Source organism: Elephas maximus, chromosome 2, assembly GCF_024166365.1.
Source record: "Elephas maximus indicus isolate mEleMax1 chromosome 2, mEleMax1 primary haplotype, whole genome shotgun sequence".
Classification (NCBI taxonomy): Eukaryota; Metazoa; Chordata; class Mammalia; order Proboscidea; family Elephantidae; genus Elephas; species Elephas maximus.
The window spans coordinates 139,414,585-139,435,675 of NC_064820.1; the positions used below are offsets into that span (position 1 = coordinate 139,414,585).

General features: G+C 36.1%; 1 protein-coding gene across 2 annotated transcripts in view; it reads right to left on the reverse strand.

The window, feature by feature from the left end:
• HSD17B4 (hydroxysteroid 17-beta dehydrogenase 4) overlaps positions 1-21,091 on the reverse strand; it is a 114,308-nt gene that overhangs the window by 50,192 nt on the left and 43,025 nt on the right. For both annotated transcript variants that reach the window (XM_049873596.1, XM_049873597.1), the window contains exons 10-17: positions 20,787-20,811; positions 19,029-19,157; positions 16,626-16,726; positions 13,886-14,122; positions 11,745-11,796; positions 9,307-9,378; positions 7,049-7,152; positions 1,546-1,611 (exon numbers count right to left, since the gene is read on the reverse strand). In XM_049873596.1, the coding sequence (XP_049729553.1) occupies positions 1,546-1,611; positions 7,049-7,152; positions 9,307-9,378; positions 11,745-11,796; positions 13,886-14,122; positions 16,626-16,726; positions 19,029-19,157; positions 20,787-20,811 (786 nt within the window). The remainder of the gene's footprint in view (positions 1-1,545; positions 1,612-7,048; positions 7,153-9,306; positions 9,379-11,744; positions 11,797-13,885; positions 14,123-16,625; positions 16,727-19,028; positions 19,158-20,786; positions 20,812-21,091) is intronic.

The following is a 21,091-nucleotide window of genomic DNA, read 5'->3' on the forward strand; positions in this document are numbered from 1 at the left end:
TTCTCATTTTGAGTCGTGCCACATCAGCAAATGAAGGTCCCAGAAGCTTTACTCCATCCAGGTCATTAAGGTCTACTCTACTTTGAGGAGGCAGCTCTTACCCAGTCATCTTTTGAGTGCCTTCCAACCTAGGGGGCTCATCTTCCAGCACTATATCAGACAATGTTCCGCTAATGCTTTTCAGAAGTAGACTGCCGGGTCCTTCTTCCTAGTCTGTCTTAGTCTGGAAGCTCAGCTGAAACCTGTCCTCCACTGGTGACCCTGCTGGTATCTGAATACCAGTGGCATAGCTTCCAGCATCAAAGCAACGCACAAGCCTCCACAGTACGACAAACTGACAGACATGTGGGGGTCCATTCTTTAGTACCCTAATAAAATTAATTTCTCCATGAAGCTTTAAATAAGCACAAATATGTTTGTATTCCTAAAAAATGAATAAGAAACAATAAGGGATGGGAAAAACATTTAAAGTTAAAACAATCTAAGGCATAAAGTGGTGTTCTTTCCGTCAACCAATTATATAGTGCAGAAAAAAATATAATTCATATGTACCATTCTCAATGCTTTCTGGCTTATGAAATTATATCTCCATTTGCCAAATCCAAAAAAAAACCAAATGCAGTGCCGTTGAGTCGATTCCAACTCATAGCGACCCTACAGGATAGAGCAGAAGTGCCCCCATAGAGTTTCCAAGGAGCACCTGGTGGATTCGAACTGCTGATCCTTTGGTTAGCAGCTGTAGCGCTTAACCACTACACCACCAGGGTTTCCTTCTATTTGCCAGGAAACATAAATCCCGTAGTAGTGAGAATCAAAAATGAACTTTATGAATAATTTGCTCTCATTCAGATTTATTCACAGCATAATTACAAGAGGTTAAAGGAGTCTAGGTTCTACCTGCTTGGTTAATCTTCCGCCACCTCAGAAAGGAATTTTTAAGTCTCTCAAAAACAAACTGACTTTTCTATCTTCACGGTTGCCTTTTATTTCTTAAATAAATCAGTGTGCTCACAGAATTTGTGGACTGACAGAGCATTTTATCACCTCCACCAGAAAACAAATTATTTAAGCCAAAAAAGAGATTAAATCATCTATACCTAAGGTGCTTTATTTTTCCTGTCCTCAAAACTTAGCATAAAACAGTCTATTTCCCAGCAATGTGGAACAGATTTCATTCCTGATAAAGGAAAGTGGGACTAACACTTGCCTTTTAACTCTTTTTCCCTGCTCTCTTAAGGCATGTGCAAAATTCTTGACTCTAGGCTAAGTAAGTCTCTTTATAAAGCAAGCACTCCACCGCCAGCAAAACATAATGCTTTTTGAACTAATAAAAGCCCTTTTATATTTTCTTTTGATATCTAATGGAGAAAAATACAGGTGGGTAAGAATTTAGAAAGAATAAATTCAAGCTACAGGAAACATGTCTTTATTTCTATTATGTTGAAGGACACTACTTTTGGATTCCCAGAATAATAGTGTATCAGAGTAATAAAGAGAAAAGTATCAATCAGGTGGATACATTACTTTTCAAAAATACAATCTTACCTGGTCATGTGAGCTGGTATCTGTAAGTACAGCGTCAGGAGGTCTATTAGGTATGGCTGCAGTTTCCTGAAATCAAAAGACATTATATAGTAAATCTTAAATACTAACAAAGTAACTGTCATTCTCTTTAGCCAAACTGGTATTTGATAAACAACCATGTTTCAATATAAAAAACTCCAATAATTGAGTACAAAGGTAATTTTTTTTAATATTTTATGTTCAGGAGATAATGACATTTAAAATTTCATAATTGCTAAATTCATCTACATTATGGTTTCTCTGAAATGACTCTATTTAATGCAAAGAACTACATAACCAGATCCATTCTTTAGGACACACAAAGGAGAAAAAATTCAAGATATTTTTCCCTATGAAAAGATGTTAGCTGACACAATTCATACCTAAATTGATTTAATATTTAAAATTGTTCTCTTAAGATCCCTACTTATTTTAATTTGCCATCTTAACAAAATAATACATTTTAAACTCAGTTACTACAAAAATTTGATTATGATACTCTTATACACAATACAGGCAAAATTATATTATTTTTCCTTTTTTCTCTATTAAATTTTCTACAATAAAGTCAGCTCTTATTCCTTCAAAGAATTAAGGAATTAGACACTAATTTTTCATAATTAAAATCTCAAGCTTAGATATACTCCCAAATTTATCCTCACAAATCCAGAAAAATAAACATAATAATAAATAAAATAAAGATTGTGTGGAAAGTTGCTGCTTATAAAAACAAACAGAAGTCTCCCTTTTCTTTGGCTGCAATTTTTCAAAGATTATTTCATGAATCACACCCCTCCCCTTTGTTTCAGTTGCATCAGGTTTTATTTAATTTCAGTTCATTCCACTAGGTTTTGAAGGTGTGATATTTGGGGATCTGACTTCATTCTTCAACCTCTAGGTAAGTGGTCCTGAGCATCTTTTAAAATTTTTTCAGTATCCTTTATTCCACAAAATCAGTTGGAAGTTGTGGCCATGAAGATATGTGGCCAGCGCTGCTGTAATAGTTTTACAGCTAAGAGAATAACAACCAGTTCATAGCATAGGGTTTCGTCATGACTTAAGTATTATCACTTACTTTCTCTTAAAGTGAAAAAAAGATACAAGTGAAAAACTTGTTTAATTATTACAATAATATCTAAAGAATTATTTAGAGCACAAGTTCTAGTTTAGATTCTTTGATAAGTCCACAACACCTCACTGTTGCCCAATATTAAAAACGGATTTAAAAAAGGAAAAACAAATTCAATAGCATTATGTTTACTACATCTAATAGAGTCTCAGATTTGTGTTTTTCCTATCCTAATATAACACAGGAAACCCTGGTGGCATAGTGGTTAAGTGCCACGGCTGCAAACCAAAAGGGTGGCAGTTTGAATCCACCAGGCGCTCCTTGGAAACTCTATGGGGCAGTTCTACGATGTCCAATAGGGTCACTACGAGTTGGAATTGGCTCGATGGCAACGGGTTTGGTTTTGGTTTTAATATAACACATTCACTCAAAGTTTAAAAAATTTAAGAGTCAATATAGCATATTCAAGCCATTCATTCAGACCCAGTGCTATATATGCTTGTGTAGCATACAGCCCATGATAGGGTCTTTAATGACTCATGATTCCTATCTACAGATTGAGATATACCAAACCAAACCCATGGCCATCGGGTTGATTTCAACTCACAGTGACCCTACAGGACAGAACAGAACTGCCCCAGAGGGTTTCCAAGGAGCAGCTGGTGGATTCAAACTGCGGACCTTTAGGTTACCAGCCAAGCTCTTAGCCACTACACCACCAGAGATCCAGACTGACATATAATCCCACATAAATAATAATCATCTAATAGCTGACAAGGTAATTTTCCCACATACAGGCAAAAAATGATGACAAATTGAAAAAAAAGGGAGGTCCAAGACATGTTTTTCATACTGTATGTATTAATACTGCTTTTGTTAACAGCTTTTTTTAATTGAGATAGAATTCACATACAATTCGCCCGTTTAATATCTATCAAGTCAATGGTTTTTAATATATTTACAGAGTTGTACAATCATCACCACAATCAATTTTTTTTAGAATATTTTCATCCCCCCCAAAAAAGAAACCACTTACCCATACATTATCTGTCACAACCCATTTCATCCTACTCCCCAGCCCTTGGCAACTGCTAATCTACTTTCAGCCTCTACAGATTTGCCTATTCTGGACATTTCATATAAATGGAATTATACAAAATGTGGTTACTTGTTATCAGCTAGAAGAGCTTCCTTTAGTATTTTTTGTAGAGTACGTCTGCTAGTAACAAATACTCTCAGTTTTTGTTATCTGGGAATGTCTACCTTGCTTTCATTTTAGAAAGACAATTTTGCTGGATATAAAATCCTTAATTGACAGATTTTTTTTTTCCCTCTCAGTACTTTAAATGTCATCCCTCTGTCTTCTGGCCTCCATTGTTTCTAAGGAGAAGTCAACCATTAGTCTTACTGGAGTTCTTTTGTAAATAATGGATCTTTGCTTATTAATTTCAAGATTTTCTCTTCTCTTTTGCTTTTTACATTTTTACTATGATGCATCTGGGTGTGGATCTCTTCACTTATCCTACTTGGAGTTAGTTGAAATTCTTGGATATACAGGTTAATGTTTTTTTATCAAAGTTACTATTTTTTCAAATACTTTTTCTGCTCCCTTCTCACTCTCTTTTTAATACTCTCGGAATCAGAATCAGAATGTGAATGTTGATGCACTTAATAGGTCTCCCATTTCTCTGAAGATCTTCATTCTTTTTTCTTTCCTTCATTCTTTTCTCTCTGATCTTCAGACTGTGTAATCTCTGTCAACCTATCTTCAAGCTTCTCGATTCTTTCTCCTGTCAGTTCAAATATAAGTTCCTCTAGTGAATTTTTCACTTCCATTATTGTATCTTTCAACTCCAGAATTTCCATTTAGTTCTTTTTTATAATTTTTATTTTTATTAATATTCTCTATTTGATGAATCATTGTCATCACACTTTCCTTTATTTCCTTAAACATGGTTTCCATTAGTTTTTTGAACTAAATACCTGCTTTGAAGTCTTTTTCTGCTAAGTCCAACATATGCACTCTCTCAAAGACAATTTCTGTTGCCTCTTGCATTTTTTTCTCTCTACAGGACACACTCTTTTGTTTCTTTACATGTCTTGTAAATTTTTTTTTTTTTTTTGGTAATAGGACATTTCAGATAATATATTTTAGCAATTGTAGATGCTGCTGTTGTTAGGTGCTGTGGAGTTGGTTCTGACTCACAGCAACTCTCTGTACAACAGAATGAAACACTGCCCAGTCGTGCACCATCCTCAAAATCATTGCTATGTTTGAGCTCACTGTTGCAGCCACTGTGTCACCCCATCTCACTGAGAGTCTTCTTCTTTTTTGCTGACCCTCTACTTTACCAAACATGATTTCCTTCTCCAGGGACTGGTCCCTCCTCATAACATGTTCAAAGTAAGTGAAACAAAGTCTCACCATCCTCACTTCTAGAGAACTTTGTGTGTGTACTTCTTTCAAAACAAATTTGTTTGTTCTTGTGGTAGTCCATGGTGTACTGAATATCCTTCACCAACAACGTAATTCAAAGCATCAGTTCTTCTTAGATCTTCCTCATTCATTGTTCAGCTTTCACATGCATGTAAGGTGACTGAAAATACCATGGCTTGGGTCAGGGGCACCTCAGTCCTCAAGGTGACATCTTTGCTTTTTAACACTTTAAAGAGGTGTTTTACAGCAGATTTGCCCAATGCATCATTTGATTTCTTGACTGCTGATTCCATGGATATTGATTATGGATGCAAGTAAAATGAAATCCTTGATAACTTCAATCTTTTCTCCATCTATCATGATGTTGCTCATTGGTCCAGTTGTGAGGATTTTTGTTTTCTTTATGTTAAGGTGAAATCCATCCTGAAGGCTGTAGTCTTTGATCTTCATAAGTAAGTATTTCAAGTCCTCTTTGCTTTCAGCAAGCAAGGCTGTGTCATCTGTATTATCACAGGTTATTAATGAGTCTTCTTGCAATCTTGATGCCAGGTTCTTCTTCATATAGTCCAGCTTCTTGGATTATTTGCTCAGCATATAGATTGACTAAGTATGATGAAAGGCTACAACCCTTACGTATACCTTTCCTGAGCAATTCTAGATACAATCCGCCATTTCCAGAGCTTGTTGCCATTTACTTGGTTACTGACTTCACTACACTATTTTAGTGAAATCTACTTCCCCTACAGTGAGCAGCTTCTGATGTCACTCCAGAGAGCACAGCCTTAGGCATGTACATAGTCACCCTAGGATGACAGTGGTTTTAGCAGGGTTCTCTTTGACTAATTCTCCCTATCTCTCTGTTAAACTGTCTGACTCTTTTGTTACCATACCCCACTGTTAAAAAACCTCCACTAATTGACGGCTGATTGTGCCACTGTTTTTGACAATGCCCTAGAGCATAAACTGTTCCACAGTCTATTCCAATTAAATTTAGGCCTCTTTGCAGGGGTAGTCTTTGAGGCCAGTCTTTGACATTTGTCCTGATCTCAGGAGGGTTCTTCTTAGCTGTCTCTTTCTCTGGTTCTCTCCTAGCTGGGTTACAGTTTAGCTTTCAGATCTCATGGAGCTACCAGCCTCCTCTTAATTGCTTGCCACTAAAATCACGTTTTCAAGAGTGCCCTTATGCTTGAACGTCCCACACTCTGCTCCAAAACAATTGAGTTTCCTTGGGAACAGCTTCAGAGCTCTTAGTTATAAGAGCCTCCCTCTCCCTGGGTAAAACTTCCATGCCACTGTTGCAGAGATAGGGGTTGAGGTAATGGCTCACTTCTCTTGTAGTGACAACCACTGCTTTATGAGAAGGGTGCTGGGTAGGGGTGGTAGTCTCTGGTCTTCTCAGTTTGCCTCTCCCAGCATGAAACTTCCACCCTATAAGTGACTTGGGACAAGGGTGAATGGGGTCCCAGTAATCTCGGCCTGCTATGGCTATAACAGCTTTTATCCTACAAGCAGGGGCTGGATGAAGGAAGAGAGCCCCATACCTCTTAGCCACTTTTACCTAAAACTGACTTACAAAAGATAAATACTTAGGTCATTTAATTAATGAAGGTTTTAATTTAGAAAAGATCATTTGTGATGTTTTTCTAAAGACTTGAGTAATACGAAGCTTATATAAGAAAGTAACAAATACTGTCATGATTATCTCAGTTATATTATAATTAATTCAGCAAGACTTTTCTATATATAAAATATGTTACACTTTATATGTTTCTATATACATATATTTATGTGTGTATGTGCATGTTTATATATGTACATATAAACATAAATGCCACTTCAAATCCATGGAACATATTCTGCTTCAAAAACGAATATTCTACTCTATGAAATTACACATACAGTAATATGGTAAGTTCAAAATATAGATAAGAATCCTTAACTACACATATATTTGGCTTTTAAATAAAGCTATGGCCTACCTTGACTTTGTCTGATGATTGTTTTCCACCAAACCCTCCAGAGCCAACAACGAAGATAGAGAACTGATTGTAACATATAAGTTCCTTCTCATAATACGAATAAACTGAAAAGTAAATAAAAGAAAAAAGAGTACTTATTATTAAAGGATATTGCTCTGTAACCAGGATATGTTCAATATCTTTAAAAGTTTCAAAACTAAAATCCAATTACTGAAAGGGTTTGGTAATTTAAAGATGTCCAACTTTAGGGTCGCTATGAGTCAGAATTGACTCAACGGCAACGGGTTTTCTTAAGTTTGGGGTATAAAGGGAGCTGAAGGGAGAGGTTCTTGGCCACATCTGCCTAGAGTGGAATGTATTCATTTTAATATATTCACCACCAGTTTCTGACAAAGGATCAATTCCTACAACTTGACTATTGGTGGATGGAAGGCAGAGAAAGCGGGCCTTCACAAACTCTTTCTTGACTACTACAGTTCAGTGAATTAATGTGGCCCTTTTAGCCATGCATGGTCTGTAACTCCCACAGTGACTGGGTAGAGCTATGCAAATAAGGTATCTGATGCCCCTGTGCTGCCATGTTTACAACTATGAAATAGCAGTTTCCCTCACTTCTTAAACCTCCCCAACTGCTCTCTCAGTTCTGCTCTCTCAATTCTCTCCATCTCACAAATTTCAAACAAAACAACTAGAAAGTTCAGGTAACCAAACTCAAAACTTTAAAACATTCTGCCACAGCACTCAAGCAGGGCCTGGAATATAAACGAAGAAATAAATGGGAATGAAGGCATAAACTCAATAAAGGCAGGACAATGGCTGTATTTCTCACCACTATATCACTAGCAATTAGAATAGTACCTGGATCAAAAAAGGCATCTAATAAATATTATTTAATGCATCAAAGAAAAAATGGTATGAGCAAGTAAATAAGCAAGCAGTTAAGTGAAAACATAATATCTGTCCCTCTTTTTACTGATTAATTCACTACTGAGAGTTTCAGCATTACTTGTTTTAAACCTAGCTCTAGAAAACTAGGAATATAATTTTGAATTGCATACTAAAGAATCTAATTAGAACAAAAAAATAAGGAAAGTTGGAGAAATTTGTATGTAAAATGATATTTTTATCTTTATTACATGGGAAATTGGATGCCTAATTTTATCCATGCTTTATCTATGAATTCTAATACACTGTGACCAATCACCAAGCTGCAGTTGAATGAGTAGAGCAGAGAACAGCAGAGCTGTGGAACTTTCGTTTTGCAGTATGTTACATATGGTAGAATGGTGAGAATACTAAAAAAGAGCTAGCAGAAATGCAGCCAAATATTGCACAACATCTGGAATGATGAGAAAATAGGAAAATCTGAAGAAGATGGAGGAGGATGATGACAACGAGGAGGAAGAGAAGGAAAGAGAACATACATATGATGAAATGTCGCACAGTTAACAAAAACAATGTAGAAGAATATTTAGGAGCATCAAAAATATTCTCAATATATTATTAAGTAAAAACAATGCATGTTCCAAAACAGTATATACAGTATAACCTCCTATGTATTTAAAATGAAACAATAAAGCCTATACTCCAAATATTGATTTAAATTTTCTACTCTGTACTTTATTTCCAAAAATGTTTATAATAAATATTTATTTGATTTGTTCTTAAACTTTAAATAAATTGTAAGCAAGGTTATCTTTAGCTTATGTTTAATTATTATAATTTCAACATTTATTAAAATACTAGTCTTTTCTTTTTCCACTGCAAATAAAACGTGGCTAAAAAAAAAAACTTTTTTTTTTTATAGTATCTAAACCACATTATGAGTTAAGCAGGCTGAATGCGGAAGGATGGAAACCTACCTACCATTTATAAGAGTGGTTCAGTGGTCAAATATGTTCCAATTTCCAAAGAGCCAACATAGAAAAGAATAACAATACAGCCTATTTATCAGTCGAAGGCTGTCTATATATCCCTTCCCACTAAAAATACACTCCAGCAGCATAATTCTCCTCTGCGTTCTCTTTATAAGCCAAAAATCTCACCTCTGTGCTTTGGTTATGTTGTTTCACATTCCCCGAGATGTCCCTCTACCCCTTTCTCTAAAAGAGCTTATAACTTTTAGAACACTTACCATACTTTCTCAGAAATTAGGAAATAAGTAAAAACTTAGTAACAAATTTCTATGGTGAAGTATTATGTTACATACAAAGTTTATCAATCTAACAGTGTTATTATAAGAACTGTAAGTGAGTTACCGTCTATAAGAATTACTGAGCCGGATCCTTTATCCAGGACATCAGCAACACGTGCTTCAGATCTTAATTTTCCTACAGGAAAAGAAGAAATTATAGGCTGTTTTAAATAGCATAAATTATTATATTAAGACATGAGAGAATTCAAAATAATTTCCACTGTAAGTTCAGCAAAAACTAAAATGTTAATGATTTCAAATAATTTTCCTGAACTCAGAAAAAATACTCAACATTAAAAGCAATCAGAATATCTGTATGACTAAGTTTGAAACATCAGTCATTCTGATAAATTAGATCTTAAAAAATAACAATTTTCAATGTCAGTGATACCCTCCTGGTCTCTTTTAACTCTGTCACTTAACAAACGTTTGTTGAGCATACAACTAATACCATTTACCTCATCCCTTCTCAACTCTCTACTGGCTTCAGCGAGACAGTGTTTCTTTCTAATCACACGGTTCTTTTATGGACTCTTCCTATCGCTTACTTGGTATGTCTTAGTGGATTATTACTCTCTGGAAGTGAACTCATCATCTTTCTTTCAAAACCAGCTTTTCTCTTTCATTCCCTATGTTAGTGAATGGTGCCATCTACCCAGCTACCCAAGCCGGAAACTCAAACATCATCCCTGACTCGTAAAATTGAGAGTAAGCAAGTCGCAAAACTTAAAGATGGGGAAATTGGCGACCCCATGTATGTCCTATTAGCACTGTGCGCCACAGAGTTTTCAACGACTGGGATCTTTCAGAAGTAGACTGCCGGGCCTTTCTTTCGAGACACCTCTGGGTGGATTCAAATCACCAATTTTGGATTAATAGCCGAGCACTTAACCATTTGTGTCACCATAATCTAAAAACCGTTGATGTATCTGACTCTTTCCTGAAGCGTAAGTACTGACATTTGGGATTTTAAATAGGGAAGTAGGAAACACACTTGCATTTTAGAAATAAGAATCTGGCTTCAGTGAGGTGAATGGACCCGAGGAGAGCAAGGATGGCGGCAAAGAGAACACTTAAAGATGAGAGAAGATGGTGGACTAAAACAAAGAAGTGGAAGTGGAGGTGAACAGAAATAGAAGGATCCTAGATATATCTAAGGGAGAGAATCAAAGAACTTAGTAACTGTCTAGATGTGAGAAATGGTAAAAGAGAAGCCAGGGATGAAATCCAGATTTCTGTCACTTTCAACCTCCTAAATGTCTCTTTGATCCACAACTTCAGTCCATCTCCTCCACTACCACCTTAGTCCAAGCTATCATCATTCCACTTAAACTACCACAACAGACTTCTAACTGGATACCTGCATATCCACTCTGGCCAGCTTTAAAACATTCCCTATGCTATGTCTGAGATGGTTTTTCACCAAACCCAAAATTAACAATTTAACTATTTTTCCCAACACCATCACCACCTCTACCCCCCCCAACACACAAAATCCCTAGGATTGGCATCCAGAATCCATATTTTATTAAAAATAACAGGTAACATGATAACTCAGGAAATTTTGATACGCAGTAAGGTTAGGAAATAATTTAATAAAAAAAATTTTTTTTTTAAATGCCTTACACATCATAGGTATCCAGCAGATATCTGATGATTATAGTCACCACAAGCTGTGCATTGACTCAGATAAAAATGAGCTTTGTGAAAACATATGCAGGAATGCTAACACTGAAATAAAGCTATTCAACCTTTGACAATAAAAATGGCATAAATTTTTTCATAAAATAAAAAAGATTAGGCAAGATTCTAGCTACTTGCTGACCTCTACATTATATAATGTGAAATGATAAATCAACACTCCTTTTTTATATTTTACCACCTATATGGCCAGTATATAATTAGGCGATATTACAACATGAGTTGAGAAACAAAACAAAGATATCAAATTACAGAGAAAGAATAAAAAGAGAAGTTTTACTGTACAAGTAAGAGATTACTGACAAAAACACAAATGATTATTAAGGCTGGCTTGGTTTTATTTTCATTCAAAGAATTTAGGTGAAAAACTATTTATAAGAAATTCTGTATCTGTGAAAGTTTTTTGCTTTATGAAAATAAGCACCAAGAAAAGTACCTGAGAAAAGAATGAAGACCATAATCATAGGAATCCTAACTAATCGCGTACAATCACTATTTAAAATCCCAAATGTCAAAATAATGCTCTTTTCAGTTGTTAATAACACATACATCAATAGATACAAAATGTTAATATTTTAAAGTAATTTATTATAAGACTATAAAAGGACTAAGTTTTAGGTAACCAAAACAGGTACTAGTTATAACAGCAATCTACTCCAATGGCTAACGTGGACATAAATAACTTGTGGTATGTTTTATTAGGTCATTTTATGCCAGTTTAACATACTGATCCAGTTTGAAAGGTTAATCAGAAAATAAAATTATGGAATGATTATTGAATTACTGTTATCAAGATCTCACCTGTTCTGGGAAGTGGTTTATATAACTCCAAGTATTGCTCCCCATGAAGAACCTATGGTAGGGTAAGCAAAATTTATTAGTAGACTTTCTTTTTCCATAGTCTGACTACAGATATTGCTAATCACAAGTGACAACATCACATTGTTCACACGCTTACTTCACTACTTCCCCCAAATTATCTGTCTCAGTTTGGCCTCTGCTTCTCAATCATGTGACTCAGAAATAATCAGTCCCCCAATGTGAAGACTGTTAGTTCTTTTGGAGCACAGAAGGTAGAGTTGTGTTTCTTCTTGGCATTCAAAAGTTCCTGTTAATTGATAATTATGCATTATTTGCCAAAGGAGGCACCAACCTAGGCAGTCCTACAGCCTGGAAACTCAAGGTTAGGAAGACTGGGATTCAAATTCCAAAATGGCTCATTCCCAGCCACATAATTTGAACACCACCTTATTTCCAACTCCTTCCAACTCTGAGGGGAAATTCTGAAACATTTGTTTTAATTTTTGCACTTACATTATCCAAACATTAGAATGGTATATAGCGCTACCATGGGAGAGTGAGTGAAACAGCAAAGTTCCCAGCACATACTTCTCACTTTATTCTCAATTTCACCATGGGAGAGTGAGTGAAACAGCAAACTTCCCAGCACATACTTCTCACTTTATTCTCAATTTCATCAAATACACCAATAAAATAAGTTCCCATGGATTCAGAGCAGGAGTGGGCTAATCAATCCTCTGGTAAATGGGTTCTCTAATCAAAGTCACAGAAATTAATCAATCTCTGTGATTCAACAATTATCACCAGGCTGATAACCTAACCCTACTCTAAGAAGTAAAATATACTCCACCTCAAAAGTTTCACAGTTGTTCTTGAAACACTTTACTCACTTAGCTTCTCAAATACCACATTCTGCTAGTATTCGTCCTACCTCCACAGCCATTCGTTCTCAGTCTTTTTTGTTAGTTCCTCCTCATCTCTACAACATCTAAACACTGCAGGGCCCATGAACAAAAGCCTCATCTCTAATTGAACTCACACATTAGGTGATTTCATCTAATTCCACGTTTTAAATATCACCTAAATGCTAAGGGCCCCAATTAGAGCTCTCCCCTAAAATCTAGACTGATATATTCAACTCCGTACTTTACATCTCCACTTAATGTGTAAAAGTCAACTCAAACGTCCCCAAAATCAAACTCCTGATCACCCCCGCCTCAAAATAAGTGTATATATTTTTATTACATGTAATAGTACATTACATGTCACTATTACCCACGGAAACCCTGGTGGCGTAGTATTATACACACTGAATATTATCATCGTATATAATTAATTATATATAGTACATAAACATACACACCATTCCAGTTGTCCAAACCAAAAATCTTTATCCTTGACTCCTCTTTCCCTCATCCTCATACCCAGCCCTTTTAACTTGCATTTACTGTAACAGACACCTAACTGGTTTCCCCTGCTTCCAGCTTGCTCCACTACAGTCTATTCTCCACACAGCAACAAGACTGAGCTTTTGAGTTAACACAGTCAAGATCATATTGCTCCTCAGCTCAAAGCGCTCCAATAACATCCCATGTTAAAGTTAAAGCTTGAAATGTCTCCTGGGCCATCTCCTCCCAGCACTGCCCTCTTGCTCGTCCCACAGCTAAATTGGCTCCTTGTTGTACGCCAAGTACGTACCTACCTCAGGGTCTTTTACACCTGTTATCTCTGCCTCAAATACCTGGCTTGCTCCCTCACCAATATCATGAGGTAAGAACTATTATGTTCATTTTAAAGATAAGGAAACTGAAGCTTAGAGAAGTTACTTACCTTAAGTCAAACAGATAGTAAATGGCTCAAAGAGGGTTAATCACATTATGTCGGGGTTGTGGGAGTGTACATAACTGTTATTGTACTCTTTTTGCTTGCCTTTTAAACTAACTCTCTTCTTTTTTATTCTTAAAAAATAAAAACATATACTAAATCTTTATTCCTGAACCACTATAAACTTTTTTTAGAATTGTACAGACACATGTGTGTAAAGACAGATACATATATACATAGGTAGACAATGTGACCATTTATCAATCACATTTAAACACACAGAAGAAAAGCAAATAAAAGGTTTCTATTAGGCATACCTTTGATAAGTTGATTGAAAGCCCAGGAACTGCTCCTAGATCTCCACTCATTACAGATTTCTGAGCTAAGACAACTGCAAAGGTAGGCAAACAGGAGAAATCAGAACTTCCTTCGTAAACGAATTTCAAATCTTTTGGATCCTTGACTGACACTCCCACTCCAAGGGCATACATAATAGCTTCCAGTTCAGTATAAGCAGAATAAAACGGAGGAAGCTGATAGCCAATAGCTTCATCCTATGGGAAAACGGTAAAAAATGATTATTTTCACTGACACCATTTTTGTCAAATCTTTGAAATTCAATTTTCCAAAACTAATCATACCTGCTCACATACTTAGTTTTGCTTTCGAAAAGATGTGAACAGGATGCTGTTTTAGTAAATCTGATGGAGCATCATAATTGCTTCACAATATTTGAATTTTTTAAAAATAGAAACCAAACAGATAATGTGTGGAAAAGGACTTCATTTACAAATAAGTACTTCTTCATTGTTTGCTTCTTGTTACCAAATAGTTATGTCTCATTTTCAACTGTCCTGCCTCTAATGGTAAAAAGCCTACTAGTTCAGCAAATATTAGCTACCCAAAAATATAATGAATTTGTTATAAATAGGGATAGTAAATTGATCTACTGTATAAAATTCACCATAAACTGATGAGCAAAACAACGCTTAATGCTTATAATTAGACTGCCTCAGAAAGGCTCTAATTAGAGTGAAATTTTACCTGTAGTTCCTTCCCAGGAATGTCCTTCATCTAATTGGATGTTGTAGTTTTCTATTAGGTGATGATATTACCAGCTAATGTGTGAATCATATGTTAGATTATAAAAGAAAGATGCCCAATATTTTCATCATTTTTATTCTAAAGCAGAGTTGGCAAACTACAGCTACAAGCTGAGAATGGCTTTTACATTTTTAAAGGATTGTTAAAAAGAAAAAAAAAATGTGACAAACAGTACATGGTCGACAAAGCCTAACACATTTACTATCTAGCCCTTTACCAAGGGGTCCTGGTGGCACAATGGTTAAGTGCTCAGCCGCTAACTGAAAGGCTGGTGGCTTGAACCCACCAGTGGCTCTCAGAGAGAGACTGGTAATCTGCTTCTGTAAAGACTTAAAAAAAAAAAAAAACCTGTTGCCATCAAGTCATAGCGGAAATCCTGTGGAGCAGTTCTCCTCTATCCTACAGACCTGCTATGAGTTGGAATCAACTTGACAACACACAACAACATGCCTGCCCTACATCACGAAACACAAGAATCTAATGTGGCAAATGATTTATTTCTTACTATTTATGCACTACAATTAAAAAAAGGAAAAGTACAGGAGACGAAAATCAGCTAATTTCACATGAGCTACGACGACAATTCTATTAGAATTACTGACACAATGGAAGCCTTCTTACTTGCAGCCATGTTGAAGTATTCCCCAAATATAGTATTATATCAATGCTTTTCTTTAAAAGAAATGACTCAAAAGAGCCAATAAAACATATATTCTTTTCTAAAAAGTTACAAAAATAATGACTAAACTAAGGTTATCAATGATGCTTAAAAAAACTTGATAACTGCACTGAAGACAAAAAGTTCCATCCAATATTTTGACTTATGTTCATCCAAATTATATCACTATTTAGTATATTATTTTGTGAAAACTTTTGCATCTTTCCTATTTAACAATAAATTAAATAACTTAGAAAATACCTTTTAATATGTGAAAAAATGTTTCGGAATTATTTACATTTTTGTTTTGTTGATTACAGGCATTTTCAATACAGAGACAAAAAGGCTTGTGTGTGTGTTAAGTGAATGTGGAAAAGACACAGCCAAGAGCCTACACCATATAACCCTCCACACATCATATTACGTGGCCAACCCTTCCCCACAAATTTTCACGCAACTGAAATTTACTTAAACTCAGTTTAAAGATAACCTTGAAAAGAAAAAGAAATGTAAACGGGCAGAATGAGGACTGTACAGGAAGGTAAACAGGCAGAGCTGACACATGTATCAGGCCTAGATATTATTTAGCCTCAAGTCCTGTTTATCAACATTAAGGTAATCCCCTTCTTTCCTTGTCCACTCAGCACCTCCCTGAAATAATTCCCAAACAACGAGAAAAAAAAAAAGGAAGTGGTCAGAGTACCAGTCAGGCAACTACCTTGATTACTACAGCCCAAAGCGGAGACTGGTATAACTTATCTGCAGGTAAAGATCATTCTTTACTTTATCCCTCAAAAGCTCATGTTAAGCCAGGCTTCGCTTTCAGTACCTCTGTCCCCAATCATCCAGGGCGGCCACAAGAAGAAGCTCAGTAGGTTGCCCTCCATTCTCCTACCACACCAGGAAAGGCCTTGGAAACTGACACCCAACTGCCTTGCTCTCCTATTAAGACCGTCCATCCATTAGCGGACAGAAAAGCCTGGTGCTTTTCAGAAAGAAAAGTGGAAGAGGGTAAAGTCAAAAAAAAATGAAATAAAGCAGTCCGGACAGCTTTAGAATTCATCCCACGCCACCTCTTCCTGTGGTTGAACAATCCCGACTTCCCTATATTGTCAGAATCAGCCTTGTTCTAAAGTCAATCCTAAATGATTTCTGAATCAATCCTGTTTTAAATGAGCTCTGCTACTGCTTTCCATCCATTATTTGAGGCTGAAGAAGAGTGACTGTATCTTAAAAAAAAGAAAAAGAAAACATCTCCCGAGAAAACAAAAGCTTTCGGTTCTCTTGCTACTTACAAATACTGATGTGGTTGTTGATGCTGCATGACTGGTACGATTTGTCGAAACTCCTCCCGAATCTATTTTACTTAGAACTCCAATCATACTCCCAGTTGAGTCTAATAAAAAAAAAAAATAATAATAATGCTTTTGTTAAAGATGTTACTAAGAAAAGCTCCAATATGCTAGATAATTTTTCCTGTAACATTCGGCAAACCTGCTACAGAACCTTCACGGGCATTCACAAACTGAATGCATGTCAGGACACTGTAGGAAAAAACTGTGAAAGACTTTGAAATAGACCAAAGATAACTGGATATCTTCAACAGAAAACAAAGCATTAGCTGATTCCAAGGGGGTTTTGAGCTTTTCAATATCTTTGAGTTATTATATAATTCTATAAAATGGGATACTTGTCCACAGACACATAAAGTATGTTTGGTGGAGGGACTAGTGATTTCCTCCCCTCTCCCAACCCTCCCCCTGAGATGGAACAAGGTCAAGATTAGCCCTAGTCTTGATATCACTGATAGCTCTGAAGGTATTACTAAAAATTCTTCCAGATGAAACCATCAACATGATCACTGGCTCCACACAGGGATCTGAAGCTGCTATTTTAGGGTCTAAAAGGTTAATGAAGGAGGCTCGTGAAGCATCCACATAAGCCATAGAATTCTGAAAGCAGGTTCTGGGACATTTCCAACAAACCCAAGTGATATGGACCTTCTGAACCCAGACCGAAAAAAACCGTAACTAAATATACAGTCTGAGATGACAAGGGACATTTGTCATTCCTGGTGACACTCGTAGAGACACTTCTTGCCTATTAATCCTTCCTCTACCAGCCCATTAAGGATGCTGCCTAGAGGGGAGGCTCTTTAACTGAAAGACACCTTGGTATAGGCTGAAAGCGCTGCACTTGGAGACAGACAACCTGAGTTAATGCCTGGCTCAAACACAGGCTAAAAGGGAGAACTTGAGCTACTTATTTAGCTTTTCTGAGATTTAGTTCCTTCATCTGCAAAATGAGAAGACAGAAAAAATGCTCTGGAAAGTCTCAACTCTATAGGAAGGATGACCTTTTTTTTTTCCCACTATATTTCAAATACTAGAGGCATGATTTCATTTGTAATCACATTAATTAACTTTTTTATAATAGCCTAACACTTTTGAGGCAATAAAGTGAACTCTGCTATCAGAAGAAGTTTTAACGTATTTCTTCCTTCTTCCCTTCATTCATTTTCATTAATAGGTCACCAGTATTCCCAGACTAATTTTATCTCAAATACCAAAATATAAAATGCAGAAAATGCTACCATTTATAATATAACGCCCATGTTATCATCTGATTGAAAATAAGCACAATGAAGATTTCAATGAGTACACCAGGAAGCACGGAAGTGTCATCGAGGGGAATAAAATTAGCAGAATAGTCATTTTTCAGATATATTCTCTATCAAACTTTGAATACAAAATTACTAAACAGGGGAAAAAAAGTTTTTTTTATAATATTACCCTGATTCATGATCTTTCCCAGAAAGGTCTTTTTTTAAATTTCATATGCCACATGCACATTTAAGTCATGCCAGAAAAAAATACTGTGACTAATTATTTGGTTACCTGTTCCTGTACAACAGGTGACTTAATAACTCAACACGCACTTACGAAACCCTTTCTATGAGTCCACCACTGTGCTACCACCAGATACAAAAGAAATACACATACATAATACAGTCTCTGCCCCCAAAGGAATTTGCAATTCAGTTAAGAAACTATGTATTCATGCAACAAAAACAGCTGAAAGCAGTTATGATTAGATGTTCAAGTGGCAGGAGTTCTGCTAAGAGAGAGACCAATGTAGCCCAGAATATTGTTGAACATCCGGGCCTTGAGTTTTTCTAAAGAAGCACCAAGATTAGCAGAGGTGATAACAGAAGGAAGGGGTGAGTTAGAAAGGCAGAGAAACAGTAGTAAAGACCTTATATCTAAAACACAGCAAAATCTATTCACTGGGCAGAAAAGAGCTGAGCCTAAATGAAATAGACTTAAATAAGCATTTTGGGAAATAGAGAAAAATCAGGTCTGATAAGGAGGTTATGGCTAGATAACAGAAGACTTTGAAACGAACCATCAGACAGGCAGCAGGTATATTCAACACAGATGGGAAAATGCCTCATGCCATCTCCCAACCATGCATACACCAAAAAAATTAGTTTATAAAAAAGTGGAAAAATTGACAGTAGGAGTAACAAAAATGTCTTCAATTGTAAGAGCCCTAATATTTACCAGAGCAGAAAATATGTTGTGGGTGATTCAAGTACCTAAGTCACCACAATTAAAATAGAAAATAACACTTAACAGAAGAGAATGCTTGTACCTCTGGCTCTCCAGCCAGGGCTGAGCTGACTTGAAACTCCTTACCTTGTACACTCTGGGGCGTGCTGGTATTATCAAAGTCACAGATCTTCGCCCAGTTGGCCCTCACTGCCTCAGGAGTCATTGGCTGATTCCTCTGCCTTACGATAGCTCCAACAGTCCGCTGCCAGCGTACTGATGACAGAAACAAAACTAAGATGTTAAGCACTTCTTTGAAGAGGGAGACAGAAAAGAAGATGCAAAAGAGCCGCTTGAATTTTTTTAACTTCGAGAAAAAAGATTCTAAATTTTAACATGTTTTATTACATGCCTTAAAATGCATCTTCCCTAAAGTTACATATCCCATCAGGATAACATCAAATTTTTTTACAATACTTAATGCTGAAGGAAAAAAAATTCTCCCCTGACTTTGACAGATATTATTAGTGGTTGAATGAATGCTGAGTCAGAAAAAGTTAAATTATATATAATCACACCAAAAGACTGACTTCATGACCACAGATCACTCAAGTAATATATTGCCCTCTCCTCATTTATAACATTAAGATAGAACTTGGTTAAAAAAAAAGCAAACTGAAGACTAAGTGTGATAACAAGTCAAAGACTCCAGCTAACACAAAGTACAGCAGGTAGCCCTGAATAGCTTCCCTTCTTTCTCCCTTTGCTCTTCCTCTGTTTCCACAGAAAGTCAACTAGAATGCAGAGAATCCCACTGATGTCCAAGAGGAAAAATTTTAACATTGTTTTCCTTTAAAAAGCCAGGGCAGTAAATAACCCTACTAGTAAACTTATTTAAATAGAGTAGCTTGATGATTAAACTGAAGATTTGTCTTGGGGAATGACAGAAATGCCTGCATCTATAGCTTTTCTATTTATCAAGTACTAGACACAGCTTTCACTGCAACACTTGACCTTCCTTTCTTAAATGGATGTCATAAGACACTCAAAGATACCTGAGAATAAGCTACAGTAATAACCAGGATGATTAATGCTAAAAAACATTGATATTATACAATAATAACGTGAAAATGACCTCCAGTGATGGCAAACTTTTAAATAATTAAATTAATTGTGATGAATTTTGATACCAGTAGCCACCTACTGAAAACTGGAATTAGGATAAAATTGGAAGTTTCACAAGATTAAAAAAAAACTGACATAAAACGATTACCAAATTTGGAGTTCACAAAAGTTTGAGATATGAAGCAGGACAGTTGATGCCAAATTAATTACTCTTGGGCCAAACAGGAAAAATTTCCACAAAGCAGCTGTAATTTCTATCCCAGAAAAGTTGTCTAATGTGATTCCCCATTGTCTCCTTCTGGTATCTCACGTTCCATGTAAGAAAAGAATTGCATGAGAAACTTGGAAAACCTGCCTACTATGCCATCTAGTATAGAGCTCTTCCCATCTTATTAAAAGCAGTCCTCCTTCCCACTCACTTCTCTGCTGAAACAGCTAGAACAAGCATGTGAGATGCCAGTGACATGAGAAAACAAACATCAATATAAAAACAGACACTGCTGTCTGAAGGAACAGCCAGTTCTGAATAAGGCAGGACAAGGCTGAATAATGACTCCTTGCAGGGAGACTGAATAGACAGGCTCTTGAAGGTGTCACAGCCTGCAGGACAATTGCTATGTTTTAGAATACTTGTTGCTATAATATTATTTAACACTGAACATGCATGCATTGGATCCAATAATTAGACATTTGACAAGATCCTTACCCAGCTCTAACTGGATAGGTTAAGTTAAAGATATTAAAATAATCTATGGTAAACCAAAAAACTGAGTGACTTACATTTTCCAATCCATCCTGCTCCCACCTAGAAAAAAGAGGGGGAAAATTTATATCCTCTAGTGTGAAATTACTAACAAGCTTTTTAAAATTAAAAATACAGGCAGCTATCTCACTGGGAGTATTAGAAAGTTACATGACAACCAATGAAAATTATACAGCTCTACAAAAGTCCACTAGCCCCCATGACTTTGCATTGTTCATGTTATCAGAATAGAAACATAAAGTAGCATCATGTAATAAAAGAAGTCATTTATTAAAAAGGCATTGACTCTGATGTAAGAGACCAAGGTTTGATACCAGCTCTT